The sequence below is a fragment of the Vulpes vulpes genome, chromosome 15 (assembly GCF_048418805.1).
Source record: "Vulpes vulpes isolate BD-2025 chromosome 15, VulVul3, whole genome shotgun sequence".
Lineage (NCBI taxonomy): Eukaryota > Metazoa > Chordata > Mammalia > Carnivora > Canidae > Vulpes > Vulpes vulpes.
Genome location: NC_132794.1, coordinates 50,185,422 through 50,206,251, shown reverse-complemented (window position 1 = coordinate 50,206,251; position 20,830 = coordinate 50,185,422). Strand labels below are relative to the sequence as shown.

Sequence of the window (20,830 nt, the reverse complement as noted above, 5' to 3'; positions counted from 1 at the left end):
TTGAGTAGCAGCCTCACCAGTTAAAAAAGAGAAGAATTAATTCTACCAAAAGGAAGAGAGGAAGAAAGACTTGGATAATTCAGATAGAGTGCAGGAGGGTAAATTCAAGATCTTCTCTGACTCCCTACATACTTCATCAGGGGCCTTCTGGCCATTGTTCTTCTTGTACTTGAGTTTGGAGGCTAACATATTTGAGAAGCTAGAATCTGGGATCTTCCTGATGGTAACAGGAGAAATTTGGAGGTGTTGTGTCTCTTGCTGAAGTTTACCTAGATTGAATTTGTCCCTCAGGACAATATGAAGGCTCTATCCCATGTCAAATCTTGCTTGACTGACCTAGCAATTACAGAGTAGATGCTCTGTCTATAATTGGTTATGGCAGATTAGTGACAACGGTATGCCACTCTACTGTCCCATCATCACTGTCTCCTTCTGTGATGTCTCACTTTGAAATAACAGCTGGAAAACCTGGACCTAGCTTTTGAAAGGAGGCAAGGCAGTGCTGACTCCTTACCTTAACAAAAGAACATCTCTCAGCCATCCCTGCCTCTATTCCTGATAAGCTTCTGTCACATCCTGTGACCACACTGAGTATGCAAGTATGGCCCATTCCTAAACTACACACTGAACTCGCCAAAGGAAACTAATATAGTAGGAAAGAGACTGTGGTTCAACCTCATCCTGAATATTAGAGTACCTATTGGATTTACCAAGCCCAGTATATTCTAGAGTACAGTTAGAACCTAGTAGAGCTGAAACTGCTCCTGAGTTTCAGACGGAGGTCTCTGGAAACCATAGTCTCATAAGATCACTCTGTAGAACCACTTCTGGTCTGGGAGTTCTGAGCAGTCATCTTTAGCTACCTTGACTTACCATCTCTATACCGATGTCCTGTCATCAGGTCTTAAGACCCCATACCTTTTTCTTAGGATCTTTTTCTGTTTTTCCTATGCCCCTTTACACATGCCTTTAACTGCCTTCAAGCTTTTGCAGTTGAATTGCATATATCCACAAAGTTTGCCAAGCAGCTAAAATTGCAAGTGGTTCAAGATTGAAGCTTTCCATTCACCAGCTGAACAAAGTTAAACTCACCAGCAGTGGGAAGAAAATACAAAATTATCTATTTTTGGCTTCTGTAGTGGATACAGTGTCCCCCCGAAACCTGAGATTTATGCAAACATTTTTTAAAAATCTGTATATTTGGGTAAGAGTAAAAGCTGATTAGTCAATGTCATTTTCACACATTGATTCTGTTTTTTGCATACTCTGTTTTAAAAGACCTTCATACTTGGTGTTCTGTCAATCTCCTTTGCCATCTACCTAACACCAGCCCTGTTTATGGCTATTTTATAGAGTCTGGTCCAGAAGGCTTGGTCTGAGCTTTTAGGAACCTTTTTAGCTTCAAACTTTGCCTTGATACCCTATACCATTCTTGATCCTCTTCTCTGAGTGACTTTGAACTTTGCATCTCTATACCAACTTTATAAATACATTTGTCTGAAGCAGGCCCTAAGTAAGGTTTGTCCAAGGATAATCAGGGACACTGGGGCTCTAATCAAGACTCCAGCCACAAAACTGCCAGCTTACCCCTATTCAGAATGATGTGATTGTTGTCTATAGGCACTGACTTAATTATGCTCAGTGAAATGGGGAGGGCCTTGCTGTATGATGAAGTCTCACTGGCCCCTTCTTTTAGACTTAGTATGATGCCGACACTCTTCTTCCCTGAAAGAGACACCCAGTGGTTCTGACCATCTCTGCTTCTCTCTTAGCTCACCTTGGAGCTGAGTGGCCCCACCTCCCAGTAGTGCTTGTGCCACTCAGTGCCCCCCTCATTGTCTTTCCCTCTTCTCTTTCTTTATCTTTGTGCTTCCTGCCGTGGTCCTCCCCCATCCCCTCCAGAGCTGCTGGATGACCAGCACCCTGTGGTCCGGTTGCTGCGCAGTTTTTCCTCTGACTGTCCAGGGGGCCGGCCAGTCTCCTTGGATGCCACGCTGGCGCATCACCTGCACCAGTGCTCCTACCACCTGCGCCTCTTCCGGAACTGGCTGCGCTCAGGCCAGGATGACCCCGAGTGCCTCTACGGTACCCCCTGCCACCAAGCTGGCTGCTGCCACTACCCTGGCTGGGACTGACTGCTTTGCTTATTGCACTTCTGGCAGAAGAGTCCACCTGTTCCTTTCTCCTATTTACCCTAAGGTTATGTGACTTGCCTTTAGTTGCTTGGATATGGGATTGGGGCCAGACTGCCTGGTAGCTGTAGCATTGGCTGCTCATCCCCTTACTATTCTACTTCCTTACTGCCTCCTAATGTTACCCATTCCCAATTCTATTCAGCATAGGAGTAGTTTCTTGCCCTGAAATCTGTTCTTGTCTCTATAACCCTCTGCTACTACCATCCTCAAATGCAAACGTTTTTCTAGCCACTCTGAGGAGCTAGAGATATACTTCTCCTATGCTCCTGCCATAAGACTACAGGGGAAAATTGAGGCACAAAGGTCTTAATTGAATCTTTGAAGCAAACAAAGGCCAGAGTTAGAAGATGGTCAGATATGATCCTTTTGAATTAGAGGTTTTAGACATTAGTGAACAGGAGGCAATGTCTTACATAGATATTGCTGTCCTGTCTATTCTTAGTTTCTTTAAGGAATTTTAAAGAGACACAGGAAAGATTGGGGGCTGGAAAAATGCTTGGGATGTATGCTTTTTGGTCCTCCAATTGGGGACATTTTTTTTTTCATCAACAGGCTCTGGGATTAGGGTTATATATTTAGATTTTCCCTTCACCCTAACCAGACCAGTGAACCTACATTGGAATTGTTTGGTTCAGACAGAGAATCAGTATTTATTCTTCTTCCTAGGGATTTGCCTCATTTTCCTGATGGAATAGAGAAATCCTAGCAAGTCTGGGGTTTTCCAGCGAGAGCAGAAGGGAGAAGCTTTGTTGTGATGGAAATGACCAAGAAAGAACTTCCATCCCCCAGCCTGTTCATGCATGTGGTTTTCCTTGGCTAAGCTTCATGTGTATTGCATGCACTCCAGCTTGCTTCCAGATATTCCAGCCTTTCCACTCATATCCTAAATCTGCATGAATCCTTCTTCAGATTCCATTCCTCCTTAATCTGGTTCTCTTTACATGAACCCTGAAATCTACTGTTTCTTCCCAGCTCCATGACCTCCCTACCTCATTTAGACCTTCAATTTCACCCCTTACCTCTGGACTTTTGTTTTATTCCCCTAGAAAGAGTAAGAGCAATGTAGGTGCTTAACCTATTGGAATTCATTTATTTTTCCATGAGTCATTGCAGGCTCTCCATAGGTAGGATAAGTGGTGATTTGATTCACTTGGAAGCCTTAGCAGATAGACTTCTTAGGGCATCTGGAGGTGATACCTGTAGGGGCTCTAAAGAGTTCTCCCTCTAGAGATCTTGGATACCCCATACTCCAAAAGCCACGGACTCTCCTGATGGCTCTCAGGGACTTTCCATGCTTCCTTTGACAGTTGGGGTATATCTGGCAGGAATAACATTGACTTTGCCCATCTCTTTTCTAACAGGATTTGAAGGATGTTCCATGGTGCCTACCATCTACCCCCTGGAAACACTGCATAATGCCCTTTCCCTGCGTCAAGTGAGTGAATTCCTAAGTAGAGTCTGCCAGCGCCATACTGATGCCCAAGCACAGGCATCTGCAGGTATGGAGAATACTCTCATCTTGTATCCTTGTCTCTGTCCCTACTCTTATGCTTCCTAGAATATGAGTAATAAATTAAAAATATAGGCACTCCAAAAAGACACAGAAGTAGACTTGAAAAATTGTTTAATTGCATAGGCCAATTCAACATCATAACTTCCCAAGTTAATTTATAAATTTAACATGATTCCAGTAAAAATGCTGATGTTTTTCTAAAGTCAGACAAATGGATTCTGAAGTTGTCTTTGAAAAATAAACAAGCAAGAGTAGCCAAAGAAAACCTTGAAAGGAGGAGTAATGAGAAGTTACTAGCCCTATCATACTTTATAACATCCCATAAAACTTTTATAATGAAAATACTGTTGTTTTTGTACAGGAATAGACAGAGAGGGCAGCCCTGGTGGCTCAGGGATTTAGCGCCGCCTTCAGCCCAGGGCCTGATCCTGGAGACCCAGGATCAAGTCCCACATTGGGCTCTCTGCATGGGGCCTGCTTCTCCCTCTGCCTGTGTCTCTGTGCCTCTCTCTGTCTCTCATGAATAAATAAATAAAACCTTAAAAAAAAAAAAAAAAAAAAAAGGAATAGACGGAGAGACCAATCAAACAAAATAGAAAATCTAGCAGTAGGTGAAGTTAGCATTTCAAAATACTGGGGGAAAGCAGACTTTTTTAAAAAAAGATTTTATTTATTTATTTGAGAAACAGTTAGCATGAGGAGCAGAGAGAGAGGGAGAAGCAGATACCCTGGTGAGCAGGGAGCCCAATATGGGGCTTGATCCCTGGAGATCATGACTTGAGCTAAAGGCAGACGCTTAATTGACTGAGTCACTCCAAGATAGACTATTTAATAAATGAAGCTGGCACAACTGAGTAGTCATTTGACAAAAAATTAAAATTGAATTTATGCTTCATGCTATATACCAAGGTAAACTCTGTATGGTTCAGAAATCTAAATGTAAAAATTAAGCAATAGGTTGTTCAAAAGGCTTGTCCTTCCACAGAAACACCAAAAAATCAAGCAAAAGCTATTAGAATCAGCTTTGTCAGAACTCTGGAAAATAATTAAAAGTTTGCAGCAACCAGGAAAATGCTAAATCAAGAAAGACGCAAGCTTAGAATGGCAGGAAGCTTCCCATCATTTTACCATCTCCTATCCTACCCTCTCCCCCACCTTAGCAGCAATCTTAAAGATGGCAGGGCATGTTCTAGGACCGGTTGTATGGAACTCTGGTCCCTAGTTCTAAAGGGAGCAGAACAGACTTTATTCTCAAAGAATTGTGTTTGTCTATTCTAACTTGTCTAACCTGAAAAACTGTCACAGGGTCCTTACCTTTGTTTCACTGAATCAGGGCAGAAAAGTAGCTGTGCAGAAAGTGTTTCTTTCTTTCTTTTTTTTTTTTTTTCAGAATGTGTTTCTTGAAAACATTGTAATGCAAATGAACAACATGCTGCTGCCTGGGGCAAAAATTATAATTGAGGCAAACAATAAGTATACTGAAAGGCTGGAGTGAAAACTTAAGGAAATAATTTCTTTGGAAAATTAAGGCTTAAGAAGCACCCACATAAAAAAAAAAAAAAAAAGCACCCACATATACTGGGAAATTTAGAAGCCATGTGCCTGCCTAGGGAAGGATACATGCACAGAAAACACATGGGAAGACCCTAAGATTTTACTTCTGGCCAAACTCTAGACTCAGCACAAGCAAGAAGTGAAGGCTAAGAGGGATTTGTAAACAGTTTAGCTAAATGTTGAAGAAATACTCAACATAGAACCAATCTGCAAAGACCAGGAGAACTCCCCTTTCTTCCTTTTCCCCCATCTTCCTCTCCCCTTCTTTTGGTTTTTGTCATTCAAAGAAATCCTTGTCAGAACACCAGCTGTGAAGCAAGCTAAAGGAACAGAAACTTTAGAGACCACATATGACAAAGAAGATAGACTTCATAAAAATAGTAGAAAAATTACTAAATAAACAGTCACAGCCTACAGCAAACCATGAAAACAAACCCTGAGGAGAAGGAATAATCTGATATTCACAATTATAATACTTAAGATGTAGGGTGGCTGGGTGTCACAGTCTGTTAAGCATCTGCCTTTGGCTCAGGTCATAATTCTGGGGTCCTGGGATTGAGCCCCACATCAGGCTCCCTGCTCAGCAGAGGAGTCTGCTTCTCCCTTTCCCTTTGCTATTCCCCCCACTTGTGCTCTCTGATTCTAGCTCTCTCAAGTAAGTAAATAAAATCTTTAAGAAAACTATTCAAAATGTCCAGTTTTCAACAAAACATTATAAGATGCAAAGATACAAAAAGGTATGGTCCATTTACAGAAGAAATTAACAGAAACTGTCCCTAAGGAAGCATAGATGTTAGACTTGGACAAATATTTTAATAAAGCAATAGAAAATATTAAAAGGAGCCAAACAGAAATTCTGAAAGAGAAAAATATAACAAATGTAAAATTCACTAAGGATTTTTTTTTTTAAAGATTTTATTTATTTATTCATGAGAAAGAGAGAGAGAGAGAGGCAGAGACACAGGCAGAGGGAGAAGCAGGCTCCATGCAGGGAGCCCGATGTGGGACTCGATCCAGGGTCCCCAGGATCACGCCCTGGGCTGCAGGCAGTGCTAAACTGCTGTGCCACTGGGGCTGCCTTCACTAAGGATTTCTTAGAAGATATGAGCAGGCAGAAGAAAAAATCAACAAAGTTAAAGAGAAATCATTTTAAAGTGTCTAGTCTGAGGAGAACGAAAAAAGAACGAGGAAAAAATTAGCCAAAGATATTTGTGGGACACCATCAAGACTACCAACATGTACATAAATGGGAGTCCCGGGAGGAGAAGAAAGAGGCTGAAAAAATATTTGAAGGAATAATGGCTCTGAAGATTCTCAAATTTGATAAATACACAAATCTATACATTAAATAGTTCAAACACAAATAAGGATAAATTCAAAGAGATCCACACTGAGATACATTATCATCAAATTGTCAGAAGATAGAGAAAATCTTGAAGGTAGCAAGAGAAAAGCAGCTTGTAACACAAAAGGGATCTTTAATAAAATTAGCAATGATACCCCCAACCATGAATTCTTTATCTAGCAGAACTGTTCAGAAATGAAGAAAAAAATTAAAGACATTCCCAGATAAATAAAAGTTGAGGGGGATCCCTGGGTGGCGCAGCGGTTTGGCGCCTGCCTTTGACCCAGGGCGCGATCCTGGAGACCCGGGATCGAATCCCACGTCGGGCTCCCGGTGCATGGAGCCTGCTTCTCCCTCTGCCTGTGTCTCTGCCTCTCTCTCTCCCTCTGTGTGACTATCATAAATAAATAAATAAATAAATTAATTAATTAATTAATTAAAAAAAATAAAATAAAAGTTGAGGGAGTTTTGTCACTAGTAAACCTGCTTTACAAGAAATGCTGAAAGCATTTTGGGCTGAAATAAAAGTACACTAGATAGTGACTTGATACCATACGAAAAAATGAAGAACCCTGGTAAAGATAACTACATTGGTATATATAAATGTCAACATTACTATATTTTTGGTTTGTAACTCCTCTTTTTGTTTCATATATGACTTAACACTCGAATAAAAAAAATCATTACAAGACTGTATTAACAGGCATACATTATATAAAAATATAATTTGTGACAATAACATAAGGTGAGGACTGTACTTTGTAGGAGCAAATTTTCTTTTTTTAAGATTTTTAAAATTTATTTATTCATGAGAGACACAGAGAGGCAGAGACACAGGCAGAGGGCAGGGAGCCCGACATAGAACTCAATCTCAGGACCCCAGGATCACGCCCCAGGCTGAGGGCAGGTGCCAAACTGCTGAGCCACCTGGGCTGCCTGGAGCAAAGTTTTTGAATGTTATTGAAGCTAAATTGCCATGAATTCAAAAAAGATTGTTATAAATTTAGGATGTTAATTGTAATCTCCACGGTAATCAATATGAGAATGTCTAAAAAATATACAGAAAAGGGAATAAGAAAGGAATCAAAATGGAACACTACAGAAATATCAATTAAACACAGAAATGATAGTAAAGGAGGAAATGAGGAACAAAATAAAGTAGAAGATGTATAAAAAACAAATAGTGCGCAGCCCGGGTGGCTCAGTAGTTTAGCGCTGCCTTCAGCCAGGGTTGTGATCCTGGAGACCCAGGATCAAGTCCCACATCAGGCTCCCTGCATGGAGTCTGCTTCTCCCTCTGCCTATGTCTGCCTCTCTCTCTCTGTGTCTCTCGTGAATAAATAAATAAAATCTTAAAAAAAATAGTGAAATAACAGAATAAAGCCCTTTCTTATCAGTGATTACTCTAAATGTAAATGAATAAAACTCTCCAGTTAAAAGACAGAGATTAGGGTGCCTGGGTGGTTCAGTTAAATGTCTACCTTTGGCTCAAGTTATCATCCTAGGGTCCTAGAATCAAGCCCTGTGCCTGGCTCCCTGCTCAGCAAGGAGCCTGCTTCTCCCTCTGTCTCTCCCTCTGCTCATGCTTTCTCTTTCTCCCTCAAATAAAGAAATAAAATCTTAAAAAAAAAAAAAAAAAAGGGATGCCTGGGTAGCTCAGTGGTTGAGCATCTGCCTTCAACTGAGGGCATGATCTTGGGGTCCAGGGTCCCTTGCAGAGAGCCCACTTCTCCCTCTGCTTGTGTCTCTGCCTCTCTCTGTGTGTCTCTCATGAATAAATACGTAAATAAATCTTTTAAAAAAAAAACCTTTAAAAAAATAAAAGGGATTAGCTGAATGGATTTTTTAAAAGATTTATTTATTTTAGAGAGAGAGATGGAGGGAGGGGAGCAGAGGAAGAGACACCCCCTAGCAGACACCCTGCTGAAGGTGGAGCCTGACACAGGGCTTGATCCCACGATCCTGAGATCATGACCTGAGCTGAAACCAAGAGTAGAACACTCAACCGATGGTACTCCCCCAGGCATCTCAGTAGAATGGAATTTTTAAAAAATCATCCAACTATATGCTGTGTATGTGAAACTCACTTTAGATCCAACAGTACAAATAATTTGAAAGTGAAAGGATAGAAAAAGATATTCCATGCAAATAATGACCAAATGTGAGCTGGGGTAACTATACTGATGTCAGACAAAATAGTCTTTAAGGCAAAAACTGTTATGAAAGACAGAGGTCATTATATATTGATAAAAAGTTCAGTTCTATAAACTGAACTATAAACTATAAACAACTATAAAACATATACCCACCAACAATAGAGCCCCCAAATATATGAAGCAAAAATTGACAGAATGAAGGGAGTAGAGTTCTATAGTAATAGTTGGAGACTTCAATTTCTCACCTTTAATAATAGATAAAATAACCAGACAGAAGATCAGTAGGGGAACAGAGCTTCAATAACAGTGTAAACCAGCTAAACCTAACAGACACAAAGAACATCCTACTACCAACAAAATACAGATTCTTCTTAAGTGCACATGGAATATTCTTCAGTATAGAACATATGATAGGCCACAAAAAAAGTTAAATGAATTTTAAAAGAAATTGAAATCATACAAAATATCCTCTCCAACCACAGTGAAATGGTGCTAGAAATCAATAGAAGGAAAATTGGAAAAATTGGAAAATTCACAAGTATGTAGAAATTAAACACATTCTTAACCTTTGGGTCAAAGAAGAAATAACAAGAGAAATTAGAATATATTTTGAGATGAATGAAAATGAAAAAGCAACATTCCAGAAGTTATGGAATTCAGCAGAACCAGGCCTGAGAAAATTTATAGCAGTAAACACCTACATTTAAACACAAGAAAGATCATAAACCAAAAACCTAACTATATACTTTAAGGAACTAAAACAAGAAGAGCAAACTAAACCCGAAGCTCATAGAAAGAAAAAAATAATAAGGATTAGAACAGAGATAAAAGAAGTAAAGAATAGAAAACAGAAAGAGTCAACAAACCCAAAAGTTGGCTCTTTGTTAAAAATCAACAAAATTGACAAATCTTTAGCAGACTTAGAAAAAGCGAGTGTTGATGCAAATAACCAAAATGAGGAATAAAAGTGGGGACATTGCTACTGACCTTACAGAAATAAAAAGAATTATAAGAGAGTACTATAAACAATTGTATGCCAGTGAATTAGATAACCTAGATGAACAAATTCCTAGAAACCCACAAAAAGTGACCCAAGAAGAGATGGAAAATCTGAACACAACCTATTACACAGGAAAAGACTGAATCAGTAGAAAAACTTTTCTTTTTATTTTTTTTAAAAAGATTTTATTTATTTCACAGAGAGAGGGAGCACACAAGCAGGGGGAGTGGGGAAGGGAGAAGCAGGCCCCCCAGGGAGCAGGAAGCCTGATGCAGGACTCTATCCTGGGATCATAAAGCTACCGAAAGGCAGCCACTTAACCGACTGAGCCACCCAGGTACCCCTAGAAACACTTTTCAACAAAGAAAAGTCCAGAACAAGATAGCTTCACTGGTGAAATCTACCAAACAGTAATAATTAACATGTTTTTTTTTTTTCACACTTTTCCAAAAAATAGAAGAGGAGGAAACACTTTCTACGAAGTCAGCATTACCTTGATACTAAAGCCAAAGACACCATAAGAAAACTACAGACCTATATCCCTTATGAATATAGAAGCAAAAATTCTCTGTGTTTTTTTTAAGTAGGCTTCATACCCAGTGTGGAGCCCAGCAGGAGGCTTGAATTCACAACCCTGAGATCAAGACCAGAGCTGTGATCAAGAATTGGATGCTTAACGATCCAGCCACCCAGGAGCCCCAGAAGCAAAAATTCTCAACACAGTACTAGCTAGCTAAATCCAACAGCAAGTTGACAAAGTGAGATTTATCTCAAGAAGGCAAGGGTAATTCAACATAAGAAAGACAGTGTAATATACTACATTAAAAGAACAAAGGAGAAACTCACAATCATCTCAATTGACATAGAAAACCACTTGATAAAATCCACTACCCTTTCATGATAAAAATGCCCAGCATACTAGGAATGGAACTTCTTCAAATGATAAAGAATATTTATGCACAACCCATAGTGCACATCATACTCAATGGTGAAACCTTTCCCTCTCTGATCAGGAACAAGACAAGGATGCCCACATTCACCATTATTGTTCAATATTATTTTGGTAATTTTATTTTATTTTTTTTTAAGATTTTATTTATTTATTCATGAGAGACACAGAGAGAGAGAGAGAGAGAGAGAGAGAGGCAGAGACACAGGCAGAGGGAGAAGCAGGCTCCACGAAGGGAGCCCGACGTGGGACTCGATCCCGGGTCCCCAGGATCAGGCCCTGGGCTGCAGGTGGTGCTAAACTGCTGAGCCACTGGGGCTGCCCTATTTTGGTAATTTTAGAGCAATTAGGCAAGAAAAAAAATAGCATAGAAATTGGAAAGGAAAAAGTAAAACTATCTCTTTTTGCAGAGGACATGGTCCTATATAGAAAAAATGCAGAGTCCTCAAAAAAACTTCCAGAACTAATGAACAAATTCAGCACAGTTGCAAGATACAAGATCAGCTCACAAAAATAGATTTTGTTTCTAGATACCAGCAATGAACAATCCAAAAAGGAAATTAAAAAAAAATACAATTTATAATAGCATCCAAAAGAATAAAATACCTGGGGACAAATTTAACCAAGAAGTTTAAAGATTTGTACACTGAAAAATACAAAACATTGCTGAAATAAATTAAAGAAGACCTAAACATCCCATGTTCATACCTCCTCCCTCAGTCTTTTTAGAGATTTTTTCCCCTAGCAACCCCCTACTACCTGGAATTTTAATACCACAAATATACAGTATATATCTGTTTATGGTTCATGACTATGTGATGGAATACAAACCAGTTGAATATCTAAGATTTTTTTACCCTCACCAGGAACCAATTTCATTGAGAAGGCATAGTCTAGGGCAAGAAAAATACAAACTGGTCCCAAGGCATGTTATAACAAAAGCAAGGAAGCAGTCAAGCCTGAAGAGGTTCCTACTGACCATAACTGGAACATTTTAGCATTCAAAAGAATAATTTACTGTAATTGAGTAAAGTATACGAATATATAAAGATCCATGCACTCATAATAAATAATAAGTAAATAATTCTACAAAAAAGAAACCAAAAATAAAATAATTATCATCTGCCACAATTGGAGAATACTTTTCACTACCTCTTTTCTCTGAAAACTAATTAAAAGGAAACAAACACATGGGTGCCTAGGTGGCTCACTCAGTTAAGGGTCTGCCTTTGGCACAGGTCATGATCAGGTCCTGGGCCTGAGCCCCACATTCTGGCTCTCTGCTCAGCAGGGAGTCTGCTTTTCCCTCTGTCCTTCTCCCTGCTCATGATTTCCCCCTCTCTCTCAAATAAATAAAATATTTTTTTTTAAAAAAGGAAACACTTATTGTCCTTTTTCAGTAAGAACTGCAGTTTAGTGTAATCAAATAACCCCAGTTGAAGGGGAAAAGCTCTTTACAGAAAATATGCCAGCTAGTAAATGTTGGAGGATTGATAGAAATAGAAAATCACCACTTAAATAATTAAGAATCATCAATGAATACTAACACAATTAGGTAAAATGTTGATGGGGTTTTGTAGTACCAAAAGATTACCTCTAATCAGAAGGGGAAAACTTTACAGTGGTGAGATCTTGTGGCTACCACTTTAACCCAGTTAGCAAACTTAGCTTTAATTAGAGGGACAGTGAGATATTATGTGCCTCTAGTATGACATAATATAAAGTACATAGGATCACCTCTTTGGCACCTATTTGGTATTTTTACCAAAGTTGTTTAAACTGAATAATCAAGCCTTTTCTATCTAACTTCCAGTTTATAGGAAATACAAGCAATAATGATATAAGTTAAATGATTCTGTGAGGGAGCAATCACACAAATCCAGAATGTGAGATGATATAGTTCTGTGACATAACTGATTTGTTCTTTTCAAAAAGTCACTTTGAGGGGCATCTGAGTGGCTCAGTTGATTAAGTATACAATTCTTGATTTTGGCTCAGGGTCATGGGACTGAGCCACATGTCAGGTTCCATGCTCAGTAGGGAATCCACTTGAGATCTCTCCCTCTCCCTCTGCCCCTTCCCCCGATCATGTGCACGTTCTCTCTCTCTCAAATAAATAAATAAAAACGTTTTTTTAAAAAGTCACTTTATGAAAAATAAATGGTGTGTGTAGGGATAATATTCTAGATTAAAAGAGACCTTGGAGACATAAAATGCAATGCATGATTCATGTTCAGATATTATAAAAGATAGTTTGGGAATAATGGGAATTTTGAATATGAATTGGCTATTAGATATTAGAGTATTATTTTTAAATTTTGTTAGGTTTGTTCATGGTGTGTGGGTATGGAGGAAAAATTCCTTATATCTTAGAAATGCATATTGATGTATTTAGAGGTGAAATGTTTCATAATGCCTGTCATTTTTTAAAAAGAACTTCAGCATGAAGAAATGGGTGAAACAAATATGGCAAAATGTTAACATGTTGATGTGGTAAATACAGGAGATGAAGATATCAGTATGAATTGTAATAGTTTTTCACCTACTTTTTTTTAAAAAGGGGGGATGGAGGAGGGTACAAAAAATGTTTAAAAATATTCATAATATAAAGTTTAAATATTAAAAATGGTTTGTGTGAAGGGTCCTTAGGAAATGCTACTTTTCAGCCTTAAAATGTGTAAGTTGGTTTTGATTTATGTTGAGAACCTGTGTTTCTTGGATGCTTCCTCAAACTCTTTTTTTTTTTTTTCCCTTCCTTTTCTCTCCCTGCTCTGGCAAGCCCTCTTTGACTCTATGCACAGCAACCAAGCCTCAGATAGCCCATTTTCCCCACCCCGTACTCTTCATTCACCTACCCTACAACTTCGGCAGCGCTCTGAGAAGCCCCCTTGGTGTAAGTAATCCTTTTGGAACTCTGTGGAGAAAGGCCAAGAGGGATGGAGGGATTGATGAATGAGAGACCTGTTTCATGAGGGAAATGAAGATGAGGGTTGAAAGACCAGGAATAGCCTGTAGGGGAAGCAGTCTCACCTGCTGTTTCCAAGGTGAAGGGAGGATCTGTTTACCTTGTCTCATTATCTCCACCCTCATGGCCTTTCTCTGTTTCAGTGGAGAGGCACCTAAAAGATAGTGTCCCAGAGGGTGCTTCGGGGAACAAAGGATAGAAACTTCATCTTCCTCAGATTCCCATGTGGTCTCTACAGCTTTCTCAAGTATAGATGACTTGAGAGGAAGTTGAGAGATGAGTTGAGAGGAAACTTGAATATATAGAAAAGCTGGGAGAAGGAAACTAGAATCTGCTACTACTTTCCATATGTCCCTTTTCTCAAGGTGTCTGATCTCAACTAGTAGTTCAAGTTGAGGTGCTGCTTCTTCCCATCTCTTCTTAATAAGCTCTAGCCTATCACAAGGTGCACCTGGGTGGTGCAGTGGGTTAAGTGTTCAATTCTTGGTTTAGGCTAAGGGCATGATCTTAGAGTTGTGAGATTGAGCCCCATGTTGGGCTCCATACTCACTGTGGATTCTGTCTCCTTCTGCCTCTTCCATTGGTGTTCATGCATGCTCTCTCTCTTTCTCTCTCAATAAATTCATTCGTTCACCCATTCATTCATTCATTCATTCATTCATTTCCTGGCCTATCACTAATTTTCCTTGGCAACAATGTGAATAGTGGCGTCACAAGGAGTTCTTAGGGTAATTGTAGGGAAGGAGAGGTACCAGTGACATTCAGAGGGAGGATAAGGGCCAGAGACACCAGTGATGGAAAAAATCTTTTCCTTATTCAACCTGCCTCCAGGAAATAACTAAAGTCAAACATGGCTTTTATTATTTTATTTGGATAGGACTGAAGCAAAGATTCATATTTCAGCATTGAGTTAAACAGTTGCAGAATTGGTACCCTGTATGCAGAAGAAACCTTCCTTCCTGACACCAAGAATACTTCTCCCAAATTTTAAATTATCTTATATTCACCTCGCCATTGCTTCTTTTATCCCTCTCCTGGAATGTTTATGGTTTTGTGCCCCTGGAAGTCTCTTTTTAAAATAACATTTAATATATTATTTAAAATTATATATATATAAAATTATATATATAATATATATTAAAATAATATTTAATATATTATTTAAAAATATATATATTATATATATTAGGGACTCCTGGATGGCTCAGCAGTTGAGCATCTGCCTTTAGATCAGGGCATGATCCTGGGGTCCGAGGATCAAGTCCCACATTAGGGTCCCTGTGGGGAGCCTGTTCTTTCTCTGCCTCTCTATGTGTCTCTCATGAATAAATAAAAATAAAATCTTTAAAAATAATTATATATATTTAAATTTGAGTATAGTTATATACAATATTATGCAGCATACTGGTTCAACAAGTCTATATATTTTGCTATGAGCAATACAAGTGTAGCTACCATCCTTCACAATATAATGCTATTGCAATACCATTCACTGTATTCCCTATATTGTACTTTTCGTTCGTGTGATTTATTCATTCCATAACTGGAAGTGTGGATCCCCCACTCCCCTTCACTCATTTGTCCAGCCTCCCACCACCGCCTCCCCATCAACCTATTCCCTGTATTTTAGGTCTGATTCTGCTTTTTATTTGCTTATTTATTCTTTTTTAGATTCTATATATATCAATGGTATTTGTCTTCCTTTATTTCACTTAGCATAGTATCCTCTAGGTCCATCCATATTGTCACAAATGGTAAAATCTCATCCTTTTCATGGTTGAGGAATATTCCATCATGTATTTATGTGCATCTTCTTTATCACAGACATCTATTGGTGGACATCTCTTGGTGGACAATGGGCTGCTTCCATAACTTGGCTATTGTAAATAATGCTACAATAAACATAGGGATACATATATCTTTTGAAATTAAAGTTTTCATTTTCTTTGGGTAAATATTCATTAGTGGAAATATTGGATCATATGATATTTCTATTTTTAATTTTTGGAGGAACCTCCATACTGTTTTCTGTAGTGGCTATACCAATTTATATTCCCACCAGCAGTGCACAAGGGTTCCTCTTCCTTCGCATGCTCGCCAACACTTATTTCTTGTCTTGTAAAAAAAAAAAATTTAATTTTAATTCCAGTTAACATACAGCATTGTATGTTATTTCTTATCTTTCTGATTCTAGCTATTCTGACAGGTTTAAGGTGATGTCTTATTGTGGTTTTCATTGCATTTCCCTGATGTTTAGTGATGTTGAGTCTCTTTTCATGTGTCTGTTGGCCATCTTTGTGTCTTCTATGGAAAAATGTCTATTCAGGTCCCCTGCCCATTTTTTTTTAAAAAGATTTTATTTATTTATTTGACAGAAAGAGAGCAAGCACAAGCAGCGGGGAGCAGCAGAGGGAGAGGGAGAAGCAGGCTCACTACTGACCAGGGAACCTGATGTGGGGCTCAATCCCAGGACCTGGGATCATGACCCAAGCGAAGGCAGATGCTCAACCAACTGAGCCTCCCAGACACTCCTGCCCATTTTTTAATTAGATTATTTGGTTGGGCAGGGGTGGTGGTGGTGGTGGTGGTGGTGGTGGTGGTGGTGTTGAGTTGTGTATGTTCTTCATGTAGTTTAGATACTAACCCTTTATTGGATATATCATTTGCAAATATCTTCTCCCATTCAGTAGGTTGCCTTTTTGTTTTGTTGATGGTTTCCTTTGTTGTGCAAAAGTTTTTTATTTTATAGAGTCCCAATAGTTTATTTTTGCTTTTGTTTCCCTTGCCTCAGAAGACATATCTAAAACAGTGTTGCTATAACCAATGTCAGATTACTGCCTGTGCTCTCTTCTAGGATTTTTATGATGTCAGGTCTCACATTTAGGTCCTTGATTCATTTTGAGTTTATTTTTGTGTATGGTGTCAGAAAGTGATTCAGTTTCATTCTTTTGCATGTAGCTGTCCAGTTTTCCCAGCACCATTTTTTAAAAAAGATTTTATTTATTTATTCATGAGAGAGAGAGAGAGAGAGAGAGAGAGAGAGGCAGAGACACAGGCAGAGGGAGAAGTAGGCTCCATGCAGGGAGCCCCACATGGGACTCGATCCAGTGTCTCCAGGATTACACCTGGGCTGCAGGCGGCGCTAAACCGCAGAGCCACCCGGGCTGCTCCCCAGCACCATTTTTTGAAGATACTGTTTTCCCCCCATTGTATAGTCTTGCTTCCTTTCTTAGATTTAACCACATAAGCATGGGTCTCTATTCTGTTTCATTGATCTATGAGTCTATTTTTGTGTCAGTGCTGTTTTGATTACTACAGCTTTGTAGTATGTCTTGAAATCTGGAATTGTGATACCTCCAGCTGTGTTCAAGATTGCTCTGGCTGCTTCTGGAAAGCATCTTTCTCCTGCTTCTGCTTCTCTCTCTCTCTCTCTCTCTCTTTTTTTTTTTTTTAATTTTTAAAAAAATGTGTTTATCTGAGAGAGAAAGAGAGCAAGCACAAGGGGGAGGGGCAGAGAGAGAAGCAGATTCCTTGCTGAGCAAGGAGCCCAATGTGGGGCTTGATCCCAGGACCCCTGAGATCATGACCTGAGCCCAAGGCAGACACTCTACCAGCTGAGCCACCCAGGTGCCCCTCCTACTTCTGCTGATTTGCCTAAATTAAACTACTTAACTGAATACTAAGGCTACTTCTATTCTTGGGTGAACTCTTTTCTTTTTCTTCTTGTGTTTAATCTACTATCAGACCTTTGACTCACCTCTTTGAGGTGTGTAGCCTCATTGGTAAATATTTTCTTAGGGTTTGTCTGCCCTAAATATGCCTTGTTGGCTGAAACCATGTTCTTCTTTCTTCTGCTTGAAGCATGCCTCTGTGGTCCTTTACAGAAAAGAGAGAACTGGCATACCCTAAACTAAATGACTGATTCAGCCTTTGTAGGCTCAGGCTTGCCAACTTTCCCAGGTTCTCTTGGATGACCGGATATTCAGATGTCCCCTGTATCCAAAACCTATCATTATTGATATCAGAGTGCTTTAAATATAAAGTTACAGTACCACTAATAAATACATTTACAAAAAGAAAAGTAGATTAGTCCCCTACTAGAGGTCAATGAAGTAGCAGAGATTGGAGTAGGAATTGTCCCACAGAGTAATTGAAGGCTCTAAGCCCTTCATTTTATTACTATAAGTAATAGTAGTGGGTAATTAATTTTTATGTTGTATATATGTCTATAACATTCACAATCCTATACCACTGTGTGTCCCAAGACTTAGAAGGTCTAAACCTTAGATCCATGGATGGATTTCAGGGTAAAGTCTTTGAACCCTAGGAATTATTTATGAAGATTAGTGTGAATATCCAGATGCACATTTTTCTGGGAAGATAGTCCATGACTGTCATTAGAATTTCAAAGGGTTCAGTGACCCCCCAGAAAGGTTAATTAAGAATCTGCCATTTAGAGATTCCATGGCAGTCCTCCATTTTCAGGTAATTTTCCTTCCTTCTGTTCTCATTCACAAGATTTTTCTACATTCTCCTGCTTAATTATCTCTTGGGCCATAAACAATGATTACCTTTGCCCCAGAAATATGTTGATTACTTTAAAGAAATGATTATTAACAAAAGATGTACATCAGATTTAATTGGGAGTGTTTCAACAAAATACAGTGCCCTCATTCCCTCTTCACCCCACACATTTACCCTAAACCTACAGAATTAGAATCTCCAGTAATAGAACCTAGAAATTTGTATTTTTAAAAAATATCCCATAATTTTGATACATACCCTTAATTATGAGCCACTGGGATACACCATGGTATGTTTCCAAAGTAGGAATGACCATGGGAATTCAGAGTTGGGGTGGGGGTACATTTGTGAAAGAACTGGATGAAGTGGGTCTCAGTACTCTCTCTTGAAGTCTTAGAAGTACCTTAGTGCTCCTGTATACTCCTGTCATGTACATTAGGCCAGAACAACAGTTCCTGAGCTGTGCTAATTGAGCAGTCTTTGTACAGCTTAGGAAGAATTCAGACTGTCTTTCCTCAAGACCATTTGAGCTATATACATAAATAGAGCCTACTCTTCCAGCTTGCCTGACTTGGTCTCCTGACTTTATTTTACAGATAGCAGTGGCCCTTCCAGTACTGTGTCCAGTGCTGGTCCTTCCTCCCCCACTGCAGTGGATGGTAACTGTCCTTTTGGCTTTAGTGATCAACCTTCTGTAAGTTCACACATGATTGAAGAACATCAAGGCCTTGGGATGCTCCCCAGGAATGGAGAACAAGAGCTCCCCATTGAAGGGGTGCAAGAGCCTTTTGAACCAAGCCAGTCTTCACAGGAACCACCTGTGGAAACCAGCCAGCCATGCCAGGAGGTTGTTGAGGAGATCAGCCAGCCATGCCAGGAGGTCCCTGACATCAGCCAGCCATGCCAGGACATCCCTGAAGAGGTCAGCCAGCCTTGTCAAGAGGTCCCTGACATTGGCCAACCACGCCAGGAGAACCATGACAGCGTTAACCAGATATGCCAGGAGGTCCCTCAGATCCACCAGCCATGCCAGAAGGCGAGCCAACTGTGCCAGAAAATGTCTGAGGATGCTTGCCAGCTTTGCCAGAAGAACCCTGAGAAGGTCAGCCAGCCAGCCCTGGATGTCCCCGTGGAGGTTGGCAGGCTGGCCCATGGGTTCCCTGTAGGGGTTCGTGACCTGGTCCAGGAAATCCATGTGGAAGTTGGCAGGCCAGCCCAAGAGACCCCTGAAGAGTTCAGCCAGCCATGCCAGGAATTCTTTGTAGAGGTTGGCAGGCTGGCCCAAGAGGCTTCTGCAATCAATCTATTGTCTCAGGACATTCCTGAGGTTGATAAACCATCCCAAGAATTCCCTGGGGAGGATGATCTGCAGGTCCAGGAAGTCCCTGAGATTAATCAGCAGTCCTGGGTGGTCCCTGAGGTTATTGACCAGCTGCCTGGAGAGGATATTCTCCAAGCCCAGTATCTATCTAGTGATCCAAACCCTCAGAGCCAGTCTTTGGCCCATGACCAGTACTCACCCCTCCCACCAGCAACATGTGATTAATCATGTTCTCATTAGTGGTAAAACACTATACCAGCTATTTGAGCTAGCAACTTTTTCTGTTGGCTAACTCACCTGCCATTGTAAGACCTTGGATCTCACCAGAGGTGTCTGAGGAAGCAGTCTTCTTGGCATGAAGCCAAGAACTGTGCCAGAGCTGGGCTTGGGAAGGAGCCAATTTTTTGTTCAAAGCAGCCATTGACTCCTCACATGGCCATTAGATTTGAATAGGATTTCCATCAAGGGGTAGGCAGATCTCTCATTACTCATCCTCCTCTGAGCATCCAGGAAATTCCAGATTGTTGAAGGAAATGCCACTTAACTGCTGAAGACACCCATCTGGGGACAGCAAGTACAAAAGGGGCCTCCAAGATCTTCACTTTTCTGGGGAAATATTCACAACTTCACAAGGTACCCTTAGACCATATGTGCATTCAGGAGAACTCTTGTCTTTGCTAGCACTCCTCAGGTGGGCCCAGGATGTCTGTCTGAAATGTCTGAGAAAAAAAGAGTCCCCTTCCCAAACAAACATCCATTGTGGCTACTAATCTAATCTTTAGATTGGGCTTGTGGGTGTTTTATATATCATCCCAGGTACCCCCTCTGCTCCAGTCCTGTTCCTCTGGGCAATAGCTCCAGGGTAAAAATAGATATTAGACTGCTGTGAAAATTTAAGAGTAACTACTTAAAATGCTCTGGGAGTTCTTGGCCAATCTGTGAAGCTGGACCTCTTTTTGTTGTGGGGCTACTTGGCTTAAGAGATGATGTAGTAGAGAAAATCAGGTTGTATTTTAAGCAATCAGCAGAGATCAATATTGTATAGACATAAGGAAAGATTATATATATTTCTGTAGTAGTGCCAGGGACAGGCTGGCCAAAGACCAAACACTCCAGGGTCCCCAGAAAGTTTGTCCTTTTATCATTGTGTCTTTAGGGTCAGGTGTGATTATGAAGCTTTTCCCAAAGATATGGGGATGGGAATGGGCATGGGTAGCAGGAGTAATGCAGTCACTGGAGTGGGGTGGCCAGAACATTATGAGTGCTCAATAAATATGAAATAATAAGAATGGTGATGGTGGTGGTGAT

General features: G+C 40.0%; 1 protein-coding gene across 48 annotated transcripts in view; it reads left to right on the top strand.

Moving 5' to 3' along the window:
* PPIP5K1 (diphosphoinositol pentakisphosphate kinase 1) overlaps positions 1-20,811 on the top strand; it is a 50,450-nt gene extending 29,639 nt beyond the window's left edge. For 33 of the 48 annotated variants that reach the window (XM_072740673.1, XM_072740660.1, XM_025998595.2 and 30 more), the window contains 3 exons: positions 3,557-3,694; positions 13,492-13,605; positions 18,798-20,811. In XM_072740673.1, coding sequence (XP_072596774.1) covers positions 3,557-3,694; positions 13,492-13,605; positions 18,798-19,747 — 1,202 coding nt within the window. In that variant the 3' untranslated portion in view covers positions 19,748-20,811. Of the gene's footprint in view, positions 1-1,902; positions 2,086-3,556; positions 3,695-13,491; positions 13,606-18,797 lie in introns of all 48 variants that reach the window. The other 15 variants (XM_072740642.1, XM_072740665.1, XM_072740666.1 and 12 more) reach the window with 1 other exon arrangement.
* The last annotated feature ends 19 nt before the right edge of the window (positions 20,812-20,830 follow it).